This window comes from Lontra canadensis, unplaced genomic scaffold, assembly GCF_010015895.1.
Source record: "Lontra canadensis isolate GAN:19392208 unplaced genomic scaffold, GSC_riverotter_1.0 scaffold66, whole genome shotgun sequence".
NCBI lineage: Eukaryota > Metazoa > Chordata > Mammalia > Carnivora > Mustelidae > Lontra > Lontra canadensis.
Genome location: NW_022631060.1, coordinates 5,305,943 through 5,330,176, shown reverse-complemented (window position 1 = coordinate 5,330,176; position 24,234 = coordinate 5,305,943). Strand labels below are relative to the sequence as shown.

At 61.0% G+C, this 24,234-nt stretch overlaps 2 protein-coding genes across 3 annotated transcripts; one reads left to right on the top strand and one right to left on the bottom strand.

The window, feature by feature from the left end:
• Positions 1-1,937: 1,937 nt before the first annotated feature.
• Positions 1,938-10,460, top strand: RELA (RELA proto-oncogene, NF-kB subunit). Of its 2 annotated transcripts, XM_032879468.1 has the most exons (11): positions 1,946-2,081; positions 2,699-2,725; positions 2,828-2,979; positions 3,137-3,285; positions 3,968-4,059; positions 4,434-4,565; positions 5,409-5,513; positions 5,730-5,942; positions 8,025-8,105; positions 8,203-8,277; positions 9,072-10,460. In XM_032879468.1, the coding sequence occupies exons 1-11, from the start codon at positions 2,075-2,077 to the stop codon at positions 9,665-9,667; spliced, it is 1,629 nt and encodes a 542-aa protein (XP_032735359.1). In that variant the 5' UTR covers positions 1,946-2,074; the 3' UTR covers positions 9,668-10,460. The 2 variants fall into 2 exon arrangements, with proteins under 2 accessions (XP_032735360.1, XP_032735359.1); XM_032879469.1 differs by lacking the exons at positions 5,409-5,513; positions 5,730-5,942 and having other exon boundaries at positions 1,938-2,081.
• A 1,746-nt stretch (positions 10,461-12,206) lies between these two features.
• SIPA1 (signal-induced proliferation-associated 1) lies at positions 12,207-23,837 on the bottom strand. Its single transcript, XM_032879467.1, has 16 exons — positions 23,758-23,837; positions 20,656-21,419; positions 19,863-19,990; positions 19,602-19,778; positions 17,392-17,566; positions 16,607-16,710; positions 16,192-16,349; positions 15,495-16,110; positions 14,928-15,202; positions 13,775-13,996; positions 13,546-13,657; positions 13,341-13,449; positions 13,148-13,249; positions 12,999-13,053; positions 12,700-12,778; positions 12,207-12,604 (listed from the first exon to the last, which is right to left on the bottom strand). Exons 2-16 carry the CDS (start codon positions 21,329-21,331, stop codon positions 12,458-12,460), a joined length of 3,135 nt encoding a protein of 1,044 aa, XP_032735358.1. The 5' UTR covers positions 21,332-21,419; positions 23,758-23,837; the 3' UTR covers positions 12,207-12,457.
• Between the last annotated feature and the right edge of the window lie 397 nt (positions 23,838-24,234).

The window sequence follows — 24,234 nt, the reverse complement described above, 5'->3', positions numbered from 1 at the left end:
GAGTACACTTTTTTTTTTCTTCTAAAACATGTCAAGGGAATGACACAGAATACTGGGTGATGGTGCACGGCCAGCAGTGTAGGGAGGGATGAACAGGGGAGGAGCGCGTGGGTGGACACTCTACGTAGCCCCTTAAGTATTGCAATGGGCACACTGCGATTCAATGTGTTAAGTTATACATATGTGAATTTTATTTATTTTTAAAGATTTTATTTATTTATTTGACAGACAGAGATCACAAGTAGGCAGAGAGGCAGGCAGAGAGAGGGGGAAGCATGCTCCCTGCTGAGCAGAGAGCCCCATGCAGGGCTCGATTCCAGGACCCTGAGATCATGACCTGAGCCAAAGACAGGCTTTAACCCACTGAGCCACCCAGGCACTCCTTTTATTTATTTTTGTTTAAAGATTTTATTTATTTATTTGAGAGAGAGAGAGACAGCGAGAGAAGGAACACAAGCAGGAGGAGTGGGTGAGGAAGAAGCAGGCTTTCCGCTGAGCAGGGTGTCCCAGGTGGGACTCTATCTGAGGACACTGGGATCATGACCCCAGACTAAGGCAGACACAACAGCTGAGCCACACGGTCGCCCCAAATACACGTGCATTTTAAAAAGAGGATCATGCAAGAATCAATAATTGTGCGTCATTAACCAAAGATTGTAATGAATCCATTCTGTCAACCTGAAGTCGGCCTCCTCAAAAAAAAAAAAAGTGAGTTGACTCTTCAAATCCGGGCCAGCCAAAGGAGAAACCGAAATGAGTGGGAGGAGTGGTTAACTGTTTTCACTTTTCTCTTCCTGTTTTTTCAGAGCCTGGGAAAGCAAGTCAGAATTTCCAATCTTTTCCAATTCCCACATGACTCCCTAATTTAGAACGAATTTGGTCTTTCTCCATTTGGGGAAGAATCTGCTGCCCGCCGTGGGGCATCTATCTTCCTTTGGAGATGAGCAAAAAGGCCGGCGTGGGGTTACTCCAGCCTCCTCCCTCACCCCGCATAAGGGCTAGGAGATAGGAGACGATACCCCCGCTGAGAGGTCACTTGATGGGTAATTAGTGGAAATGCTCTGGCCACCGGTTGGAATCTAGCAGTAGGCCCTGGGGAGATGGGCGGGGGAGAGGGGGAAATGACCCCGCTGCTTTAGGCGGGCCCCAGGGGTCCGGGACCTTCTAAGACACAGACATCTGGCAGCAGAGAGGCTCTGGAGATTTCCGCCTGCCCATCCACCGCTCCCCAGGACCCGGAGTAGGGATGAACCCTAAACGCATTTGCATCTTAAACCCACGAGCGCCCAGGCCCCCCTAGCTAGCGGGAGCGGACGCGGCCCGGCCTCGGTCGCCCCTGGCGTGCAGCAGGCTCCGCGAAGCCCACGGTGCGAACACAAGCACTGCGGGTGGAGAAGTCCGGTCGTCCCCTTTGCCCCGCTGCTTTAGATTGGGGTGGATGGCTAATTTAAAAAAAAATCCTTCTGCCGCGACGACCACCAAGAAGCACCTTCAGCGATTAGGAAACCGTGTGGAGTTCAGCCACCTGGCCTTTGCGGGCGAAGCAGGCCCGGGCCTTTCCCTGCGCAGGGCAGACGGCCGCAGCCAGCAGCCCTGGCTGGGCTCCAGACCGGGCCTGGGTGACATCACCAAACTCCTCCGATCAGCGGGAGGGGGCCCCGAAATCCCCTAAAAACATTGTGAGTAATCGCCGGGCCCGCCCTCCAGGCGGGGCCCAGACCAAGGGAGGGAGCCCAGCGGCCCCGCCAGCCCCGGGAGCGGCGCCGCGACGAGCAGCTTCTTAGTCCCCGGAGCGGCGAGCGCCTGTTCCCAGCCTCCGGCAGCGGCGGCGCGCTCGGCCTCTAGTCCTCGGCGGGGCGCGCACTTGGACCCGCGCGGGAGTTGGTGTTGACGGCGGCGGCGGCGGCGGCGGCGGCGGCGGCGGCGACAACGCAGTGCGCAGGCGCGGCCGGATTCCCGGCAGTGACGCGGCGGCGGGCGCGCGCGGCGCATTTCCGCCTCTGGCGAATGGCTTCGCTGTAGCGCGCGCTGCGGGCCCAGCTGCGACCCCGGCCCCGCCCCCGGGACCCCGGCCATGGACGGTGAGGGCGCCCTCTGAACCCGCGGGGTGGCCGCGTCGGGGCCGCGGGGACAGCGACGGGAGCCCCCGCGCCGCTTTCCGCCCCTTCCTGCGCCGATGGACGCTGCGCAGGGAGCGGCCGGCCGGATGGTGGCGCGGGGCGGGGCGGGCTTTGAAGGGTCTGACTCAGTTTCCCCTTTGGGTGGCGGGGTCTTGACTCAGTATCCCCGCGGGGGGGGGGCGGTGGCGGTGAGCTTTGACTCAGTTTCACCCCGGGGCCATGGGGGCGGTTCTGACTTAGTTTCCTTGTTAGAGGAGAATGTATCTGACTCAGTTTCCTCCCAGGATGAGGGGTGCGGAGTGCCCTCCCTTAGTTTTCCTTGTGAAAGTAGAACAGGTCCTGACTCCGTTTCCCTCCATAAGGAGAGGGCACTGTACCCAGTTTTCCCATAGGAAACAGGTGTTTCTGCCCTCTTTGCCCCTTCTTAGTTCCACCGCAGGCTCTAGGGAGCAAGCCCTGACTCAGTGCCCTTCGGAGGGAGGGAGCCTGGCTCCATGTCCTCTCCGAGGGGCGGCAGGCCCTGCCTGGTAAGGATGGGAAGTGGGCTTGTGCTGACCCCTGTCTCCCTCCCCTTTCAGACCTGTTTCCCCTCATCTTCCCGTCTGGTAAGTGGACCATCCTTTCTCAGTGACTGGGGAGGAGCCCCCCAGGGTTTGGGGCAGGGAGGACAGCGGCCTGAACGGGGTTGGTCTGGGTTTCGCCTGCAGAGCCTGCCCAGGCCCCTGGCCCTTATGTGGAGATCATCGAGCAGCCCAAGCAGCGGGGAATGCGCTTCCGCTACAAGTGCGAGGGCCGCTCAGCGGGCAGTATCCCAGGCGAGAGGAGCACGGATACCACCAAGACCCATCCCACCATCAAGGTCAGTATGGCTGTTAGTGGTGGGGTGGGGGGCCCAGAGTGGGTTTGCAGGAACTGTGGAAGCCCAGCGGGCTCGCCTCCAGGCCTGGGTGCAGTCAGTGTCTGGGAGTTGGGACTGGAATTCCTGAGTGTCTAGATGTTCTCTGTACTTTGAACAGATCAATGGCTACACTGGGCCGGGGACGGTTCGCATCTCCCTGGTCACCAAAGACCCCCCTCACCGTCCTCACCCCCATGAGCTTGTGGGGAAAGACTGCCGGGATGGCTTCTATGAGGCTGAGCTCTGCCCAGACCGCTGCATCCACAGGTGAGCTCCTGACCAGCAGGGTGTGGGGGTGAGGTAGGGGGACAGGAGGCAGGGGGACAGGAGGCAGGGCAGCTGTGCAGCTGTTACAGTGGGACTCCATCCTGATCACAGAGCAGAATTCCTCACTCCCAGTTCTGCAAGCAGACTCTCTTTGCCTTGGATTATCTGTTTGTGCATCTCCACTGTCAAGTAGATATGAGCTCCATGGGATGGGGATGGATCTCTAATCACCTCTGAACCCCCAGAGCAACTTCACTTATGAAAATAAAAACAGTTTTAGGTTGGAGGAACAGCCGACTGGTGGAGGGGAGGCCGGGGAGCCGGCAAGTCAGGAAACGCCTTTCAGTTAAGGCTTGAGTAGTGAGAAAGAGCGGAGAAGCATGGAAAAAACAGTCCAAGCAGATTGAACAAATGCACAGGCCTTGAAGTGGAGGGTGAGTTTAGTGTGTTCGGAGAACAAAAAAAGCCACTGCAGCTGAGGGTAGGGGACCAGCAGGGGCTGTGGCTAGGGCCAGGACGCAGGGCACAAGTGCTTGTCAGCCAAGGTAGGGAGTGGGTTCCTTTGCAGCACAGGAGGAAGCCATTCGAGGGGGTGAAGCGGAGTGGTGATCTGGAGAATGGGTGGAGGAGGGAGGGGCAGACTGGGCCGAGACAATGGGACTCATTCCTGGGGGGGACTCAGTTTCCAGAACCTGGGGATCCAGTGTGTAAAGAAGCGGGACCTGGAGCAGGCCATCAGTCAACGCATCCAGACCAATAACAATCCCTTCCAAGGTGAGGGGTGAGGGAGCAAAGGCTGGGGCCTGGCGGAAGCACCCCCACCCTCTGTCCGCCTTCCGAAGCCACCTTCCTTGCGTCTCTCCCTCATTGGCCAAGATTCCTAGTACAGCTAGAATTTTGCTGCCCATTCAGTACACACTCCCAGTTTAGTGTTGGGGAAAGTGGGAGCCAGTGAGGGGACCTGACATCCAGGGTCACAGATGGGTCACACAGGTCAGTGATGGGTCTAGATTCTTCTCTCTCTCCTCCGTTAGGACTCCCACTGTCTGACACACCCTTGAGCAATCCTCCCAGCCCTGAGCTCCTTGCCCCGCCCCCCCATTCCCAGCCATGCCTCCCCATCTCCTGACCATGTGTTTTTGTGGCAGTTCCCATAGAAGAACAGCGTGGGGACTATGACCTGAACGCAGTGCGGCTCTGCTTCCAGGTGACAGTGCGGGACCCGGCAGGCAGGCCCCTCCGCTTGTCACCTGTCCTCTCTCATCCCATTTTTGACAACCGTAAGTGGCCAAGGAGCCATGGGAAGGGGAGAGGGACGAGCCTGGAAGGAGGAACAGGGTTGGCTGGGAATGGCCTGCGAGAGGAGCTGTGGCTTCGTTCAGGCATCTGGCGCATTTGTCATCTCTTCTGTGTCCAGCTCTGTGCTGGCTGCGGGGACCAGGCGGAGAAGACCCCGAGCTGCCCTGAGGCATAGCTTCCAGGCCGGCTGGGAGTCAGAGGGAGGACAAGCCCTTTGAACATGTGATGAGAGGCTGGCGTGGCCAGAACTGTACTAACGACTCCAGGAAATTAACTCCCAGGAAGAAGATGATGGCGCAGAGTAGTAATTCAATGATGAAAGCTCACAGGAAGTTCACAGATGGACTGGGCCATTGTCGACCAATTGGAGTCTTTTAATTAAGTAATCGGCCAGGATGAATTGAAAATAAAAGGGCTCTGGAGCCCTAAGGATAGGAAACCAGAAGGAAGTAGAGGTCAGGAGGGAAGGGTTTGTTGTCAAGCAGGGGCCCTGAAGGTTGCCTTGGTGTGGCGGAAAGAGAGAAGGTGGGACCAGACTGGCTCCCCCATACTCTAAGCCCCATGAGGTCCTGGATGTTTGGGTTTTGTGCGTTCTCCGTGCCTGGCGCGGCGCCGGGTGCACAGGTGCTAGTGCTTAAACAGTTGCCAGAAGAGTTGGGGGCGGGGAGCCACGGGATTGGTGCACCTTGGCCGCAGAGGTGTGGTCAGCAAGCTGTGGGCAGCCTTGACTTTGGGATGGACAGAGATGTTGTATCTCATGGGGGCCAGCCTTGGAGACGTCTGCTGGACGGTCCTGGGCTTCCTCCCCCACCCCACACCCTCAGGCGCCCCCAACACCGCGGAGCTGAAGATCTGCCGGGTGAACCGGAACTCCGGGAGCTGCCTCGGCGGGGACGAGATCTTCCTGCTGTGCGACAAGGTGCAGAAAGGTACGCACCAGGAAGAGGGCTGGACTCTGGACCAGGAGGTGAGGGGCAGGGCTGAGCAGAGACGGTGAGTGTCGGGACACTGACCTGCGGCGCCCACCAACCCCTCGGGGGCGGCAGAGTGATGGATCTCCTGGGACAAATCTCAGCCCCTGGGACGGGGCGGGCAGCCGTGCGAGCTGAGCGCAGTGACCCACACCGCTGCCCCGTCCCTTGCAGAGGACATTGAAGTGTATTTCACGGGACCAGGCTGGGAGGCCCGAGGTTCCTTTTCACAAGCTGACGTCCACCGACAAGTGGCCATTGTGTTCCGGACACCTCCCTATGCGGACCCCAGCCTGCAGGCCCCCGTGCGGGTCTCCATGCAGCTGCGGCGGCCTTCAGATCGGGAGCTCAGTGAGCCCATGGAGTTCCAGTACTTGCCAGACACAGGTACACAGCTGGGAGGGAGGCAGCCGGGCCGTCGGACTCCGGCCAGCAAAAGCAAGGCCAGGGCTAGACGTCTGCTGCGGGGGGCGAGGGCCACGCTCTGCAGTCGGGGCAGGGGTTCATGCAATAATCATACGGTCTCGTTTGCCTCGGTTAATAGTAAGGGCCCTGAGTCCTTACTATGGGTCTGGTCCCATTCCAAGCATATCGGCGAATTACCTGATTTTAGAAGATTGCGTCTAACTTGCCCCAGGTCACATCGATGATCAGAGAGTTAGTATTTAAACCCAGGCTCTCTGGCTCCAGGCTCGTGCTTCCACGCTGTGTGTCTCTTGCCACGACCACATCGTCATAATTTTTGTCCAGGCTTTCGGGCACCTGACCGCATTAGGAACAGCCGGAATGATCTTCAGTCCAAAGCCCGTCATCTAGCCTGAGAGTGTTTGCTGCCCTCGGAGCGGTCTAATAGAGTTTGGAAAGCGACCCCTGAAACGGCCATCAGTTCGTTCTGCAAATAATTAGCAAGTGCCCGCTCGTGTGCCAGGGCCCGTGCCGGGGACTGTGAATACAGAGATGACTAAGATGTGTTCCCTGCGCTCCGGGAGCTCAGTCACATGAGAAAGACAAACACGCAGAACAGATTTTTGAGTGACAGAGTGACGTGTGAGACGGAGGGAGGGGTGTGCAAAAGAGCTGGAGATGGCCGCAAGCGATGGGAGCGTTTAAGGTGGAGAAGGACCCAGAAGTGCATCCTCCAGGCTGGTGGACCGGCACCTGGAGGCGCGGGGGTGTTGGAGGGTGCCCACCGCGTTTGGGGACAGCCTCGTGGGAGCTGCCGGTGGACAGTGAGCCGGGGCCGGCAGGAGGGCCTCGAGTGTCAGGCTCAAGTATTCATCCAGGATTTCGTCCTAAAGGCAGCGGGGAGCCACCAGAGGTTTAAGCAAGGAAGGGACGCCAGTGGATCTGGACGCTCGCTCGGGGAGGAGTGAGTTGAGGATCAGAGAGGGAGAGCCTCAAGGCAGGGAGGCTGTTGCAAGGAAGATGGCGCGGTGGTCCAGGAGATGCGCTGTGAGCCTTGAGCGAAGGGCCAAGGGCCCCTCCACCGCCGTCCTCCTCGGGACCCACGCTCCAGCTCCTGCCTCGGCTTGGACCGCTTGGTCTTCGTAGGCTGGGCTCACACCAGTGCTTCCCTGGCCACCTCCAGGCTCAATGCTCCAGCCTCACTTCCGGTTCTCTTACATCACGCTGTGTCTCTTCCTCAGAGCTCCTGTCCCTTGTATGTAGTTGTATCCCTGTCCCCCTGTCACTAGGGTGTCGGCCTTCAGGGCAGTAGGCATCTCGTCTACTTGCAGCCATATCCACAGTGGCTAGAATGGAGCCTGCGTGCGGTGGGTGCTCGGTAGATGTGTGTCAAGTTCGTGGATGGTGGGGAGTGAGAGGAAGGAGGACGCTGAGGACGATTTCAAGGTTTCTAACTTTGATGACAGGGCACACGGGTGGTGCAGGGACACTGGAGGAGGATGAAGCGGGTTTTGGAGGTGAGATGATGAGGCTGGCTCTGGACATGGCGTTGAGTACTCTGGAGTTACCCACTTGCCACAGTACTTAGAAGCAGTTCTAGAGGTTCCGGACGGAACTAGGCAACCATCAGGGATAAGAGTATGGGTCTCTGTTGGTCTTTGGCAAGCCTGTCGTGCCTCAGCTGCCCCAGAGCGCAAAGATCGTGGCCAGGCCTGGATCCAGGCTGGGGGGAAGCTAGGACGTAGGCAACGCCGGTGAGAGAACAAGCTGGAGACAGGGTCCCACAAGGGCTTCTGCCCCCCCAGAGTGTGGCCCCTTTACCTGGAGGCATCCACGTGGCCTTTGGGGGGGGGGTCACGATCACTAACAGAGGCCTTCTGAGAAAGTTCTGGGCTTCTCAGAGTTGTTGCTTGTCACGATATCCTGCGGCTCTTCTCATTGGCAGGGAGGCTTTGGAAAAAGGGTCTTACGGAAGGGTCATCATCTTCCTCCTGAGTGTCCTTTGAAAGCTCTGGGGATCCAGCTGAAAAGAGCAAGGCCCACTTCTCCCCGTTACTTTTCTAGATGATCGTCACCGGATTGAGGAGAAACGCAAAAGGACATACGAGACCTTCAAGAGCATCATGAAAAAAAGCCCCTTCAATGGTGAGAGGGGCAGTGGAGAGCATTAGAGGGAAGAGGGTGGGATGGGGAGTGAGACTAGGAAGGGGCTGGGAACTGACCAGCCTTCCTTGCCCCACAGGACCCACTGACCCCAGGCCTCCACCCCGGCGCATTGCGGTGCCTTCCCGAAGCACAACTTCCGTCCCCAAGCCAGGTAAGAATTTCTCGTTGCCCCATCTGAACTACAGGCTCAAATCCGTTTGCCTGTGGTTTAGATACCTGGGTTGGGAGGATAAGCAAGCAGTCAGCTTCACCCACAGTGTCTGAAGCCTGCTCTCTGTTGGGCCCTTGTTTCTCAGGGCTTGAGGCCTGCGGCCCGAGGGCTTGAGGCTCTGATGTTACGTACATCAGAGCCATTAGGGGAGTGGTGAAGACGTGCATTCCCGGGCCTTCTTACAGACCTGCGCCATCCAGGGCTGCGGAAGCGTGGCCCAGGAACCAGCTAATGCACTAATGAGCACTGAGGTCTGGGAACCACTGTGTCAGCTAAACCCCGTATTGGATGCCTTGGGAGACAGTTGAAAAATGCAGTCTTTTCCCTCAGCTCTCTGTAGAATTAGGGACTCAAAATCTCCTCTAATGCAGCAGAATGTACGCTCTCATCTGTAGCTCAAAAAAGAGTAAGAGGGTCCTGCTTCAGGCCATGACCCCGGATGCTCTTTGGGCTCCTGGTGTCTTGGGCCTTAGTTTTTAGCTGTCAAGTGAAGTTTTACCAGCTGCTCCGACAGCATCCCTTCCTCTCAGACGGTGGGAGAGCTCGGGGGGCTGGAGGAGGTGAGGATAGAACCACATAGGTCAGAAGGAGTGAAAGGAGGGAGTGAGGGTGCTGGCTGGGACCTTCTAGGGAGGGGCTGATCCTAAGCCCTACTGATAGGGGCTGGGGCACAGACAGCGAGGTGGGTCTCTGAAACTTTCTCTGAGCCCTGACTCTCTGTTTCTCTCTCCCAGCTCCCCAGCCCTATCCCTTTACGCCATCCCTCAGCACCATCAACTTCGAGGAGTTCTCCCCCATGGTCTTTCCTTCGGGGCAGATTCCAAACCAGACCCCTGCCTTGGCACCGGCCCCTGCCCCAATCCTGGCCCCGGTCCCGGCCCCGGCCCCAGCCCCGGCCCCAATCTTAGCCCCCTCAGGCCTCACTCAGGCTGTGGTCCCCCCCGCCCCCAAGACCGCCCAGGCCGGGGAAGGGACACTGTCGGAGGCCCTGCTGCAGCTGCAGTTTGACGCTGACGAAGACCTGGGGGCCCTGCTGGGCAGCGGCACTGACCCGGCCGTGTTCACAGACCTGGCATGCGTCGACAACTCGGAGTTTCAGCAGCTGCTGAACCAAGGTGTATCTGCAGCCCCACACACAGCCGAGCCCATGCTGATGGAGTACCCTGAGGCAATAACACGCCTGGTGACAGGGTCCCAGAGGCCCCCCGACCCAGCTCCTGCTCCCCTGGGGGCCTCTGGGCTCCCCAACGGCCTCCTCTCAGGGGATGAAGACTTCTCCTCCATCGCAGACATGGACTTCTCAGCCCTTCTGAGTCAGATCAGCTCCTAAGTGGGTGACACTTACCCCGCCTGGAGCACAGGGTTGCAGGAGATCGAAGCCCTCCCAAAGCAAGCACTTACGGATTCTGGGGGGTGTGCTCCAGCTGCCCCCAACTTCTTTGGGTAATGTCTTCCAGGGGAGGGGGGAGTGCATTTTATTCTTTTATTGGCAGTGTCTATCTCTCTCTCTTTTTGGAGGTGCTTAAGCAGAAGCATTAACTTCTCTGGAAAGGGGGGAGCAGGGAGGAATCAAACTCTTCCCCTGTGCTGATGTTCAGCTCCCTTCTCCTTATAGGGAATTCTGGGGGTGCCCATCCCAACCCTCCAGCTTCTAATACTCTCCTAGAGAGAGGGACAGGCTGGAGCTATGGCCTTTGAGGCCACAAAGCCTTATCACCAAGTGTCTTCCTCCAATCATGGATTGATTCCCACCTTGTGCCAAAATAATGCCCCTTACCAGCCCCTCTGTGGTGCCGGCATTGTCCTTGAACTAACACCAGCGTTTGAGGGCCTGGCCTCCTGGCCCTGTAGAGGTCTCTGCCAGCTCTTGCCTTGCTCAGCTGTGGCTGGAGGGAACTGGTTGGACAACACTGGCCCTTTCCAGGATCCAGGGAGGTGCAGTCTGAGACTTCTCTGTTTCCCCTTTTCTCAAGTGCCTTAATAGTAGGGCTAGTTGTTTGGAGAGTAGGGGGGAGGGCAGGCTGGCAGCTCTCCAATCAAGAGGCTCAGTTTTTACTGAAGAATCAAAGCAGTTGGACTCTTGCTTTTTCTACTCTGAACTAATAAATTCATTGCCAAGCTGGCCGGAGATTTCCCTTCTTTCAGCAAACAGCATACCTTGCTGGACATGAGTGATCCAGAACTGGATGAATCCGGAAGCTTGCAGTCTGAGGATGGCCTCAGGAATGAAATGCCCGGGGCATGACAGCAGGCAGCTAATGCGGGTGCTGTCCCATTGGGGGAAGAGGCAGGTAGGGCCCACCAGTTGTGGGGATGGAGTAGTTTCAGGAAGGGTGGTGTCACAGGCTGTATCAGCTTTAGGTCTTAGATCAACAGAGTAGGGTGTTTACAGAGCATTTACCAGCGTTCGAGAGAGGAGGGTAAGAGAGACCATGCTGGAAAGATTTGATAGGCTCAGGCTATAAAAGACCAAGGACTCTGGACAAAGAGGTTTGAATTTCATCTCTTGGATGGTTAAGGGAAAGTCTGCATCTGCTGGGGAAGAGGAGATTCCAGGTAGAGGCCTTTGCTTTGGCATCCTGTTCTGCCAGGGCCAAAGAAAAAGTCTGCAGCGCAGGGAGGCCTAAACAAAAGCTAGGCCACAGCCCGAAGAGGGGGAGCTGGACGTACTTCCGGTTTAGCCCGACGCAGGCGCAGTAAAGCAGTCTTCGTGAAAGGCCTTGGCCCGCAAGACCCTGCCTTCTCAAGTGCGCAGGCGCACGGAGAGTATTCTGCAAGGGGCGGGGGCGGGGGCGGGCGATGCGCTGCGGGGAAACCCCGGCCCTGGGTCTGGCGGCGGCTAAATTCTGGCTTCGGGCTGCTGCGGGAGGCGAAGGCAGACGCCTGTGGGTTATCGTTAGGGCCTGCAGCAAGAAGCTAGCGCGTCCCCTGGGAACAACAGGCCCTGGCTGCAGACGCCGACGGACTGTGCCTGCGAGGACGACCCCAGCAGGTGCGGAACGTCGGGGTACCGGACGGCATCTGGAGAGCCGAGCCTGCACTCCAGCCTCTGGCCCAGGGGGCGGAGCCAGGGGTGGGGCCCGAAGCAGGTGGGCCACTCAGGGATCAGGCCAAGTGCAAGGGGCGGCCCCGAGCGCGGTTGCCAGGTCAAGACCCCTGCGAACCCGCGGGGTAGCACCCGGAGAGGCGGGGCTTGACGGAACCCCAGCACCGGGGGCGGGGCTAGGGCGAGCCGCCGGAGGCATCCGGAGGGCTGAGGAGGGTCCGGAGCAGAGGAAGCGGTTGGCTTAGCTGAGCAGTGTGCGCTGCCTGATTCCCCCGGGGGAACGAATGAGCCCTAGTCCTCCCAGCCTGGCCACGCCTCCCCCTTGGCTTTCCCAGGGTCATACGGTCACCTCTTAGGGTCAAGGGAGCGCCAGCCTACCTACAGAAAGGAGGTGCAGCCTGCCTTGGGGGGGGCAGCACCTTGAAAAGTGAGAGGGTCTTTACATCCCGGCATAGTCGGGCTCTCATTGATCCCTAAACTCCATCCCTCCCCCTGCCCTGCAGGTCCACCTCTGTCCCTTCTGCCCCTGATCTCCTTCCCTCAGGTCTGGTTACGGGGCAAGTGCCTGGCTGGGCCGGCTCCCAAGACAAAGCAGAGCAGGTGTGGGGGTGTGAACATCTGCTTCCCAACACGAGACCAAATCAATGTTTGTGAGAGAGAAGCCAAGGGGTGGCCTAGCTTCAGAGAACGCCTCAGCGTGTGCCAACCTAACCTGGACCAATGGTCCAAAGGCCTGTCCTTCTAAGTGGTCCGGGAACCTGGCTGGAGCCTCTGGAGGCAAAACCCCTTCCCCCATCATGTCATGAACACCCACACAGACACAAATAGTAGTGGCTTCTTTACTCCCTGAAGTCCCCTTTTCTCCACAGAATATTTACAAACAGGGACAGGGTAAGGGGGACTTCACCACCAAATTCCGGGAGGGGGAGTGGGGCAGTGCTAAGATGCGCCTCGGAGCGCAGGGAGAGTTCCTGAGGAGGGCCCAGGGCCCCTGCTGTGCCCCAGGTGCCCTGAAGGGCCTGAGCAGTAGCCAGCAGGTCCCCAGCCAGGCTGAGGCTGGACCAGACAGTCGGCTCAGTCCAGATCGGTGGTGGGTGTGCCCAGCTGCTTGGATGCCAGGAGCAAGCGGGTGGCAGCGCTCTCCGACTCAGCCTGAAGCCTCCGGTTGTTGTGCCGCAGGCTCCGGACCTCCTCCTCCAGGGCTGCCCTGTCCGCCCTCTCCTGGGGTGGGGGGAGGCAGGTGTCACGACGCTGGCTCCTTTCCCAGGGCAGCCCCGTACACTCCCTGCTGACCCCCAGCCCACCCACACTGTCACCTTCTCCAGGTCCTCCTGCAGCTTCCTGAGTGTGGCCTCCAGGTGAGAAACCTTCTCGGACAGGCTCCCGGGTTCTGGCCTGAGGACAGAGGGGTCAAGTCACAGGACCAGGCAGGCAGCAGCACCTCTGCCTATCCCCCGACCCACTTAAATGGGACAGGCCCAGCTCCTGTGTTCCCAGACTTCTATGTCCAGAAAAGCAGAGCCCTGCCTGGGACAAGGCTTAGTTCTCATCGTGGGCACCGACGGTGGTCACGCGCGCACAGTGAAGGGACTAGGTCCGGCACAGGGAGGCTTACTCGGCATCGGCCTTTGGCATTCCCTTGCCATCTCCATTCTCTGGGATGGGCTGTCCTGTGGGTAGACACAGGGATCACGTGGGCAGGTAGGTAAAAGGAGAAAGCTCCACCCTATCCCGGCTCCAGCCTCAGCGCCCTGGTGGCCTCACCCTCCCGGGACAGTGACTGCAGGATGGTGTTGCAAGTGGAGGCGATCTCTGAGATGGACTGCCACTCATCTTCCAGGGTCTCACTGCCTGCCTCCGACATGACTGTGGACACAAGGAGGTGGCTCAGCCACGGAAGCCCAAGCCAGCCACTCTGAGCCCCCCACCACCCTGCCCCACCTTGCCCTAGACTCACTTTTGCTGATGGAGTTCCGCAGAGACAAGGTTCGTGGCAGGAAGGAGGCCCTCAGCTCTGGGGCCGGGTCGTCCCTGTCCTCACCACCACTGGGGCTGCCTGGCCCATCCTGGGGGGGTATGAATGGGTATGGATGCAGAAACGTCCACCACCACCACCGTGCCCACCCCCGCGCTTCGGGCTCCAGAGTCTCGTTTCTGCTCACCTGGGTGGGGGGTGTCTCTCTGCCAGTACTAGGTGCTGCCGGCTTGGCCGTGGCGGCCAGGAGGAGGTCCGGGGTGGTGTTGGGCAGGACTGGGGCCTCGTCTGACAGGGAACTGGGGAGAGCAGGGACAGCTCAGCCAGGGAAGCCACAATCCACGGCCCCTGCTTTCCGGACCACGCCGGTCCGGCCTCACTGCGCCCGGAGAGAAGGGAAGGCCAAGAGGGGGCACCTGCGGGGGGACGGTGAGTGCTGGCTGTGCAGGAACTCAGTCCTCTCTTCAGCCAGATCCCCAGGCCCTGTGGGACTGCCACCATCGTGCAGGCACAATTGCAGCAGCTGCTTCGTGGTGGGCAGCAGGGTCACCACCCCTGGGGCCTCCTCCTGCACCGGCTCCGGGGCAGGACGCCGGCTGGGCTCCTGCAGAGATAGCGTGTACAGCTCCGAAAAGCTCCTGCAGGGAGGAGTGGGCCGTGTCAGGCAGGAATGGCCTGTCCCCAGTATCCTGCATCTCCAACCCCACTCCCAGCTGTCCCTGAGGCTCACTTCCAGGAGGAGAGCTCTCCAAACTCCCTAACAATGAAAACTGTTTGCCTGACTGCTGGCCATTTTTCAGGCCCCAGTGCTGCTCCTGCATATCCCGGGCAACTTGCTCGGAACACCGATTTCTCCATCTGTGAAATGGGGATAACAGTACTGGTCCACAGCTTGCTGTGAGGCTTTAAATACTAACACAAGTAAATCACTTAGCGTGGAGATCTAAAACCTACTGCTCGTGAACCAAATCCAGCCTGTGTGCCTTTTTCTGTTTTAGCAGATGCTACTGTTCTTGTACTCCTGTGAGCCAAGAGTGGGTTTTACATTGTTAAACCATTGAAAGAAATCAAAAGAATATTTCATGGCACGTGAAAATCAAGGAAATTCGAATTTCAGTGCCCACAAAGTTTTAGTGGAATAAAGAAAACTCATGCATTTACCAGTCGTCTACGGATGCTTTTGTGCTACAGCAGAGCTGTGTACCTGTAGCAGAGACCAGATGGCCCAGAAAACCTAAATATTTACTATCTGGCGCTTTACAGAAAAAGTTCGCATGTCCTGGCTAAGGCAGCAATTAATCAATAGCATGTATGTGTTTTGGATGATCCTTTAAAAAAAAAAAAAAAAAAAGATGGGGCTGATTGTTAGATCCCGAGCAGTGAAAACAGCCTGTTTAATTGGCTTCACAGCTGCATAGGACTCCCAGGGATTAAGGGACTGAGTCTCTGGAGGAGAGCCTGCCTCTCCGTAGGTACTCTCTGAGGAAATGCTAACGGCGACCCGGGAGGCACGGGCTCCGAGGTGGCCAGCGGCCGGGTCCTCCCGCCTCCCCGCGTCCCGGGCCTGACCTGCGGGGCCGGCCGCTCTCGTCGGGGGGCAGGACGGTGACGCAGACCTTGGGCGCCGAGCGCAGGAGCTGGGCGGCGGCCTCTGAGCCCAGCGTGAGCAGCGTCTGGCCGCACACGCGCAGCAGGCGCGCCCCCGGCCGCAGCCCCGCCGTCTCGGCGAACGTGAAGCGCTCCACGTGCGTGATGAAGCCCTCGGCGTCCACCTCGAAGCCCAGGCGGCCTTGGCCGTCGCGGGGCAGCGCCAGCTCGCGGGTCTCGCAGCCACGGCTCACCAGCTGGGGCGGGGCGGGGCGTGAGCCGGGGAGGGGGGACCGCGCCGGCGCCACCGCAGCCCCCGCCCCGGGGCCGGCCGGACCTCCCCGCACCCACCCCGCGGACCCAGGGTCTGGGGCTCAGACAGCGCAAGCCACCCGCCGGAGGACCCCCCAGTTCCAGCTCTGCCAAGCGCCAGGGCTGGATCTCACCCCCCGGCCCCGGGTTTCCCCTTTCACGGGAGAGGCGGCGGGAGCGAGGGGCTCCAGCGCCTTCTCCGCCCTCCGAGCGCCCGCCCTGACTCCAGGGCCTCACCTGCAGGCGCGCCACGACCTCGCCTACGGCTTGGCCGGGGGACCCGTCGAACCGCAGCGTGATCGCCTCCCCGCGGCCGTGGTACAGGTCGAGCCGCTGCTCCGAGAAGGTCCAGGCCAGCACGTCGCGACAGGCGCAGTTGAAGACCACGCGACCGTCGCGCGGCGCCACGAGTACCAGCGCCTCCGCCGAGATGCCCAGCAGGCAGGGCACCTCGGCGTCGTCGGGACCTCCGGCCTCGACCCCGGCCCCCGCCGCTCCCCGCGCTCCGGGCGCCGCGCGCACGCCCCACACGAGCGCCCCCGCCGCCTGCAGCTCGGCGCCCGGGCCCCGAGGGGGCGCCCGCCGCCTCCCGCCCAGGGAGGGCAGGCCGAAGCGCGAAGCCGAGTCCAGCGACGTGGTGGTCACCTCGTTGGTGGCCAGGTCCTGCAGGTACTGCTGACGCGTGCGCGTGGCCATGGCGTGGAACTGGCGTGCGTGGCCCGCTGCCTGCTCACCGTTGAGCGCCTTGGCCAGCAGGAAGGCGCGGAAGTCGGAGTTGGCCGCGAAGGGGCCTCCGCCCTGGGGCAGAGCTGGTCCAAAGGCCGGGGTGTCCTGGGTGCGGCTCACGGCCACCCTGAAGGGAGGGAGGTGGGAGTCAGGGGCAACCGGGAGGGCCCCCGACATCGGCAGAACTGAGACCCCCCGGGGCACCCACCTGTAGGAGGTGTGCGGAGTGCAGGGCGCGTCAGCCCGCACCACCAGGAACACGTGCTGGAAGTGTGAGCGGATGGTGGTAGGGGAGAAGGGCTTGCTGCCGGGCTCCTGGAACACGATGGTCACGATGTCGTTGCCGATGTGGCGTTTCCGCAGGAGCTGGGAGTTAGACGGTGGGGGGTGTAAGCGGGACCTGTCTGTCCTCCAAGCCCCTCCACATGCAGTCAGGCCAGAGCCTGAGCGTCAGCGGCTCCCCCATCTGCCCCTGGTCAAGGTCTGGGTGTTTGCCTTTGGGGAAGATTGTTAAGGCTCAAGAGAAGCCAGGCCAAGGCTCAAATGCCTCTGCCCACACAACACCCTGCAGGGGTCCCCAGAGGCTCTTGGCTACCCCCCGCCCCAAGCTGGCCCCCTCACACCTGCTGCTGGTTATTGGGGGTGTAAGGCAGCATCGTGGACACGTGGAACATGATCTCGTGGTCCTGGTAGGTGGTGTAGAGGGAGTGCGTGCCCGTGGAATCCGCTGCGGCCAGGGAATTGGGGACACAGAGGGAGAGGAAGGGGAATCTTCTTGAACTTGCCATCCCTGCCTGCGGTCTGGAGCTCCTGTGTCCCCAGCCAGCAGGTGAACAACCCCTTCCCGCCACGGGCCATGAGGTTTAGGGGCCTCAGCTTTGGCTGCTCCCTTCCCCTTCCCCCACAGGCTCCAGGCTCCAGGCAGGCGAGCCGAGACAGAATGAAGACCGAAAGGAGGAATGGCCCGCTATGAGGGAGGCGGGGGTGGATGTCCCGGGAGAGGACAGATGTCGGCCCAGGCACCAGCATGTGGGGAGCAGCTGAGAGTGGGAGGCAAGACTGGTGCTCCATAAGGGGCCCTGGGACACTTCCAACCAGAGAAGCAGGCGTGCTCCCCAGGAAGCTGGGCTGGCGGACTATGTGTGTGGTGGGGGGCGTGGTGCCCGCAAACCCCCTTGGCCCCAGCTCAGATGGTAGGACATCAGGGCCTCGGGGGACGATCCTAGTCCCTCCTTTCAGCCTATGGCTCGCTTGGCCCCCACAGCCCCTGACCCGTGTCCTCAGCCTACCCAAAGAACTCTGCAACCCCGAGCCTGGGCCCAGGCCAGCATGGGGTAGAGAAATGACAAGGCAGCTGGTTCCCGCCAAGGCTGTCTGCCCCCCTCTCCCCAGCCCCCCAGGACCTCACTTTTGGTGTCCAGTTGGGCCCTGTAGCTCTCAAAGCCTTTGAGCCGCACCACGTCGCCCAGCAGGGTGAGGAACTGCATGAAGGCGGGTCCTGCCTCCCGGTTGTTGTACATGTCCTCCTCCGAGGCCTGGCCCGCGCGGCAGTACAGGATGCCCACCTTGCGCTGGAAGCTCAGCTGCCGGGATGGGGAGGGGGGCGCGGGGAACAGATGGAAGGCCCAGGCCTCAGTTTCTGGGGTCCCCCCCAGGTCTTGGGGAATGACCCGAGGGCCGGGCTGTCTCTACATGTGTCCCTGAGCGCCACCCTCCCTAAGCCTCCTCTGGGTCTTCTAAGACCTTCTAAGGTTCAGTAGATCCTGCTGCCAGTGGTCGGGAGAAGTCACAGGTGAGAAGGGACCAGGAGGGGCGTTGGTTCTCAAGTGACCACTTGAGAGAGAGGAGGTGATTCGTGAAGAAGACCCAGGCAGAGTGCGCTTGATCCCAATAAATGTTCCCATTGTTCTCCTTATCTCAAGGTTAGCCTATCCTCCCCTCCCTCAAATCCCAGGCACCCCCAGCCCAGCCTCTGGAGGCCTTGAGCCCTGCACCACCTTCGCTTGCCCTGCCCCTGGCTCCTTTGGCTTCCTCCCATCGGGGGTTAATCGTGCTGAGGTCAAGGTTCTCGGGCCCCTCCAGCTCAGGCCTCCTTTCTTCATATGAAACTTGTCTACACCCACAGGCCCCACTTTGAGTGGGTCCTTTGGAACCCCTGCAGCCCCGCTTCCGCCCCAGCTTCCCCTGACAGCCCACAGGCATGGCTTCGTCCTGGCACGGTCACACCATAGCAGGCACTTGGAACAACTAAACTTCATGTTGCCTGAGACCCTAGCGACCCCACCCGCCCTGGTCTGGGCCTCTTCTCCACCCATGGTCTTCGCCCTCAGTGACTGCAACAGCTGTCTCCATGGAAACACACTCCAGTCTCTGCCTCCAGCCCCAACCTTTCTTCTGAGCTCCAGACATACTTCTCCAGCTACCCAGATGTCCTTCCCTCACCTGGACGCCTCATCTCCTCATGGATGCTCCCATCCACCCATCTACCCCTGGACTGTCCTCTCCCCTTCACATCTGCATCATCACCGCCGGTTGTGGCCTGGATGACTGCAACAGCCTTTGGCCTGGCCTCCCTGACCCTCCAGTCTGGCCCCCATACTCCAGCCAGAGGGCTGCTCTACCTCTCATATCTTCCATGGCTCCCCAGTGCCCCCACCACCAAATGCAAGCCTTCCCCCCACCCCTTCCCCCCAAGCACAACTCCAGCCACACAGAACTCCCTATAGGACCCCAGTGTGACCTGCTCTCAGTCTCTAAGCTTTCACACAAGTTGTTCCTTCTGCCCAGAAAATGCCTGCTTTTCCTGATTTAAACTCTATTTCTACCATAAAACTAAACCCCCAGCCAAGGCAGGGCTGTCAAAACAAACTTCGTGCCCCATGGAGCCTTCAACATTCCCCTTTCACTGCTCCACAATCCCTCACGATTCCCTGTGGGTGGGTCTCCCCCCCCTCCCCCCCGCTGGCTGCGAGCTACTCAGAGACAGCACCTCGTCTGGACATGTCTCCAGTGTCCACTCTGGGGCCTGGCACCAAGGTTGAGGAAATGTTTGTTGAGTGGCTGACAGATTGAATGACACAGAGGAGGAGAATCAGAGCCAGCGGGCAGCTTTCAGCACAGGCTAGGGAGGGACTTCCACTGCCCCATAGTGGGATAGGCAGCCCCAAGGTGTAAGCACCCCGCACTGAGAGGAGACTATGTAGCACCTTGCCGGCCAAGTGGACAGTGGATGAGAATGAGAGGTGTGTGCAGGAAGGGGAGGGGATGGTCAGACCAGTGCTTCTCAGCTGAAATGTACATAGGAATTAACTCGGGACCTTCTTAAAGTACAGCCTCTGATTCAGCAGATCAGAGGCGAAGTATAGGGCCCCCAAATCTGCATTTCTAACTAGCTCCCAGATAATGTGGATGTTGCTGCTGGTCTACAAATTTTACTTTGAGAGGCAAGGTTCTGGATGACCTCTGCTTCCCTCTCTGAAAGGCCAGCTCTCCTGGGTCACCGTCTGGCCCAGGATCAGGGTCAAGGCTGGGTCGCTGGGAGCTGAACAGGCTGGGTTCTGACCAGGTGTATGTAGCTGTTGGGTTGGGATCCGAGGGGGGACCCCGCCGGCCACTCACCACTTGCTCATCCAGCGTGAGCAGCGTGCGTGGCACCTTTGGTGAAGCTGAGCCCAGGCGCAGGCAGGTCGGGCTCAGCCGCGGAGCCACGTGTTCCAGAAGCTTTCTAGGGGACAGGCCCCGTGGGGGCCCCGGCGGCAGCGCATCTTCCGAGATGGTGCCTCGGAGGGTCCGGAGCTGAGGAGGGGATGTACGGACCTCAGAATCCATACAGGTTTTCGAGGAGGCAATCCGCGGTCGGATCTCAGGCCCCCCGCCCACCTGTGTGGTCCGCACGATGATGCGGTAGCTGTGCAGAGTGCCCCCTCCGCTGCTTTCCTTCTCTTCCCTCCGCAGGCTCACTGCCACCGGGCCCAGCACCTCGTCCAGTCCGAAGAAGTTCTGATGTTCTGGTGGGGAGGGGGGCCGGGGCCGTGGATGACCGGTCCCGCCCCCCTGGGAGTCCCACCCGGGCTCGACCACGCCCATCTCGAAGCCCCGCCCACGCCCCATCGCATCTCCTAGTGCAGACCTTAGACTAAGGCCCCCTCCCTCCGCTGCCCCGCCTACATCCTACAAGGCCAAATCCCTATTCGTGCGGCCTCCCTGATGCTGGGCCCTCTGCCCCGCCCCCTCGGCGGCTCCGCCCACAGCACGCCTGCCCCCGACGCAGGGGGCCAATGCCTGCCTGCTTCCAGGTCTACGTCCTGCAAGGCCCCGCGCGCCACGCCCATGTTCCGCGGCAGGATGTAAGCGGCCGTCGCTTCTGACCGCCGATGAGAAGGAACAAGCTTCCCACAAGGGTGCAGAGGTTCTCAGACCTGTTTCCACCTCACAGAAATGTTGATGGGAAATCTCCCCCCAGCCCGGAGGGGTAGGAGGAAGAATCAGATGGCGGCCAAAGGCCTTAGGAACATGGTTAAAGCTCGGCTCCGCAGGGCGGTCTTGGCCCCAGAGGCAGAGCACGGTCCTTCATATGGCCAGGAACTTAACAGGGAAGGGACAACTCGTGAGCCCTACTGTGTGCTCCCCAGGTGACAGGGACTGCCGCCCAGCCAGGCAGCCCTCCCCTTACCTTTGCCATAGAAGTACTTGCGGTAGTAGCCGGCGCCCAGGTCTGCGTGCTCCAGGCTGTAGGCTGAAGTTCGGTTCTGTGGCTCCTCCAGGACGGACACGGCGGCGTTGGGCAGTGCAGGGGGCACGGGTGGGGGCACGGGTCCACCCAGGCCCAGCTCACCTTCACCCCCAAGCTCACTCACAAAGCCAGGCGCTTCAAGCAGCAGGTCCGAGCCCGCAGAGCGGTCCTCGGCAGAGGCCGGAGTCCCAGAGGCGGCCTCCGCGTGGCCCCCTGTCCCCCGCGGCTTTGGAGCCCAGTCAAAGAGGAGACTCTGCACGTCATAGTGGGCAAACCAGTGGGGCTCAGGCACTGGCGGAAAGGCGGGCTCCGGCTCCTCGGCCGGCAGCCCTAGCAGGGCCAGCGGGTCAGTGAAGAGCCGGGTGGGGCCCGCGGCAGGGCGGCTGGCCTCCTCGTGGCTGTGGGCACGGGCACGCGGGCTGGCTGGTGTGGGGGGCCGGGCCTCGCCCGCATCGCTGCCGCTGCGCAGGAGCGGGCCGCGGGCTGGCCTTGGCTCGAAGGTGTGCGGTGTCAGCGGGGGCCGTGCTGGCTGGCGCAGCTTGCGCGCAAAGAGGTCATCCGTGGGTGCAGGGGCCGCGCCCCGCCGAGGGCTCCCCACGCCGCCGCCGGCCCACATGGGCGTGCTGTGGGCCTGGCTCTCCGGGGAACGGGTCGCATTGGCGGGCACGGGGGGTTGGTGCCCGGGCAGCAGGCCAGTTCCTGCCCTGAGGAAGGAGGGGGCTGCTCAGAGGGGCCTGGGGAGAAAACAGGAACCCAGGCCCCCAGCCTGGTCCTCCACCACGCGGGTTGGCTTCCGGCCCCCTCCGCGACCATCAAAGCCGCTTCCGCTTTCCTGGCCACTTCCTTGTCTGCCTTAGGCTGAGGTTTCCAGCCCCCTCCTGAAGCTAAGCACTGGTCAGGGCCAGGGGCTGGGCTGTCCCAGTCTTGGCCCTGGGGGCTTGGAACCCGGGCAGCACCGGGGCTGCCAGGGTCCCCTCAGTTCCTACTCACACACCTTGGCTTTGGCCTGGGCCCAGAATGAGGGTCCCTACCAAGTCCTGGCCCAGTTGGACAGATGGTTTGTCCCGCCTGGGACGGGAAACCCATGGTGCCACTGGTGTCTGGGTCTGGCCCACTTGACAAAGGGAGGACGTCCTGTCCCCAGAGACCTTCCTCCCTGCCCCTCCCACTTCCTCCAGGGTCCCTGAGGAGCTGAGCACCCAGAAGCTGGGTCTCAATGTCCTGGCTCTCATGGCCTCAACACCTCAAGGACACAGGGGTTCCCGGGGGCACTGGCAGGGCAACAGAAACGGCAGGAGGACTTCCTTCAGTACAGGAAGTGGCCCCAACTCTGAGCCCAGCCCCCTGCCCAGCCGCATATCCTGAGGAAGGTGCTGGGGTCACACCAGCCCAGTCATGGGACCCATCACCCCGGCCTGAAGGACAGGCCCAGCCAGGCTCACTCTCTGCTGGAGACTGTGGCCATGCCTGGGGGGCAGGGGAAGGAGTCACACAGATGGAACCCCTTTGCAGTAACTGGGACCATGGGACCGCTGCCTACCTGAAGCTGACAGGGGAGTCTGAGTCCCATGTGACAAATGCTCAAACTGAGGTCCAGATAAAGGGAGGCTCTTTGCCTGACATAACCCCACATTACAGCTAGGATTTGAACCCAGGTCTGCCAATCTCCCAGGCCTAAACAGTGTGGTACCTGCCCACAACTGCCCCTGTATATGTAGGTGTGAGGTGAATGGGGGTTGGGCTGAGGCTCAAAGTCTCACAGGATGTAAGACTGAGACACCCAAGGCACCAGGGACCTGCTAAATGCGGAAATGTGTGGAGACCCAAGGGCAGGTGCAAAGGGTGGTGTGAGAAAGTTGGGGGAGGGGGGCCGCCCCAAGTGGACCCAGGTTGGTGTGGGCGGGCAGGGCAGGGATATGGGACCCTCCACTGGCAACACAGACAACTGCTGGCAGGTCTTGGTCCATCCTCCAGTGACGCTGTGTGTGGCTAGGCTAGGACAGGGCAGGGGCAGGGGTTCCGTGCAGCCCTCATCCAGAGCTCCAGGACCCTGCAAGGGTAGGCCTCCAAGTTCGGGGTGCCTCCTCCCATAGTTTCTCCTAGGACAATGTCTGAAACCGAGGCTGAGCCTCTGTCCTCTCATCTGCCCTTTCCCAAAACCACTGAGAGACTGAAAGGAGGTTCAAGAGTGTGAAGCCGGCCATGTGTTAAGTATGTGGTGGTGAGGCAGACCTTTGGTCCGTGTGCCAAGCTCTCGGGCCTGGGCTGTGATGTGTGTGTTGGGGTGGGAGGGGACATGAGAGGGGAGCTGTGTATGCCTCTGTTCCGTGTGGGCTGAGCTCTGTGTATGTGTGTGTGCACAGCCCATGGGCTGCCTCTTGTTCTGGCCCAAGGCTGGGCTCTGGCCCTGCCTTTGGGGGTGTTCTTGGGCTCTGCCCCCCACCCGGCAGCTTCACACAGGGTCTATTGAGGCCAGGACATTCCTTGCAGCCTGTGTCACTGGGGGGAGAGGGCCAGCCCCGCCCCCACAGATCCGGAAGGCCTGGCTGCCCCAGGAGGAGGTGCTGGACGCTTCCCAGCACATCTGGAGGTCATGACCCCATTTCTGCTGCCAGGGGGGGCGACAGATGTTTCCTCCCAGGCCAGACCTCAGACTGGGGGGCGGTGTGCAAAGGCTGGGGAGGAGGCCGTCCCGATATCAGGGGAGCCCCAGGACAGGGGGAGCCCTGCACACGGCCGGCCGCAGGGGCAGTCGCCAGCGCCGCCCAGAGGAGTCGGGGGCCGCCGCATCCAATCGCCCTCACACTGGCCGGGCGGGCCGGGCCGTCACGCAGAGGAGAGTGGGGGCCGCCAGCCGGCCGGACGCAGGGGACTGGACGTGCTGACTCGGGACCGGAGCCCGGACGGAGGTTAGGAGGGTGCAGGCAGCGAACGCGGCAAGGATCCCCCTTCCACATACACACCACCCGGGCCCACGCCAAGCCACCTTTCCCCCTGTCCGGCCCGACCGCGGTGCTTCCACTCCCCCGCTCCCGCCGGTACCTCTGGGGCTCCCGCCTGGTGGCCGCCTCCCGCGCTGGGGTCCCGCTGCCTCTCCCGCTACCGCTCGGCCGCTGGCTCCGCCTGGGGGCGGGGCCGTGGGGGGCGGGACCGCAGCGGAGGGGGCGGACCCAGCCTGGGAGCAGTCTGCGGCGGGAAGTTCAGAGGGCGGGGACTGGAGGCCCTGGGTAGGTAAGGTTGGCGCTCAGTCGGAGCACCCAAACCGAGCCAGGCGCAGTCCGGCCCTGCTGTTGGGCCTCCAGCCTCAGCTGAGAAACGCAGAATAGTGTGCCTGCTTTCCAGACCACCTGGGAGGGTTACAGCAGGATTCCTTGTGTCCCCTCCTCCCCTTGCCCTCCTCCACCCCACCAGGCAGATGCCCAGAAACTGGGACCATTTAAGAGCACTCACTAAGCACTGAACCCTGCTCTACACACGCTCTCATTCTTAAAACACCTTAGACAGGTGTCCTCTCTTCTT

What these genes read in the sequence shown, in the direction of transcription:
- RELA (XM_032879468.1), top strand. An exon ending in AGACCCATCCCACCATCAAG is followed by an intron (nt 2,980 to 3,136) that starts GTCAGTATGGCT and finishes TACTTTGAACAG; the next exon opens with ATCAATGGCTACACTGGGCC. An exon ending in GAAAAAAAGCCCCTTCAATG is followed by an intron (nt 8,106 to 8,202) that starts GTGAGAGGGGCA and finishes CTTGCCCCACAG; the next exon opens with GACCCACTGACCCCAGGCCT.
- SIPA1 (XM_032879467.1), bottom strand. Translation starts at nt 21,331, where the DNA reads ATGTGGGCCGGCGGCGGCGTGGGGAGCCCTCGGCGGGGCGCGGCCCCT. An exon ending in GAGAGCGGCCGGCCCCGCAG is followed by an intron (nt 13,997 to 14,927) that starts GTCAGGCCCGGG and finishes TCCTCCCTGCAG; the next exon opens with GAGCTTTTCGGAGCTGTACA. An exon ending in TGCAGGAGGACCTGGAGAAG is followed by an intron (nt 12,605 to 12,699) that starts GTGACAGTGTGG and finishes CCCCCACCCCAG; the next exon opens with GAGAGGGCGGACAGGGCAGC.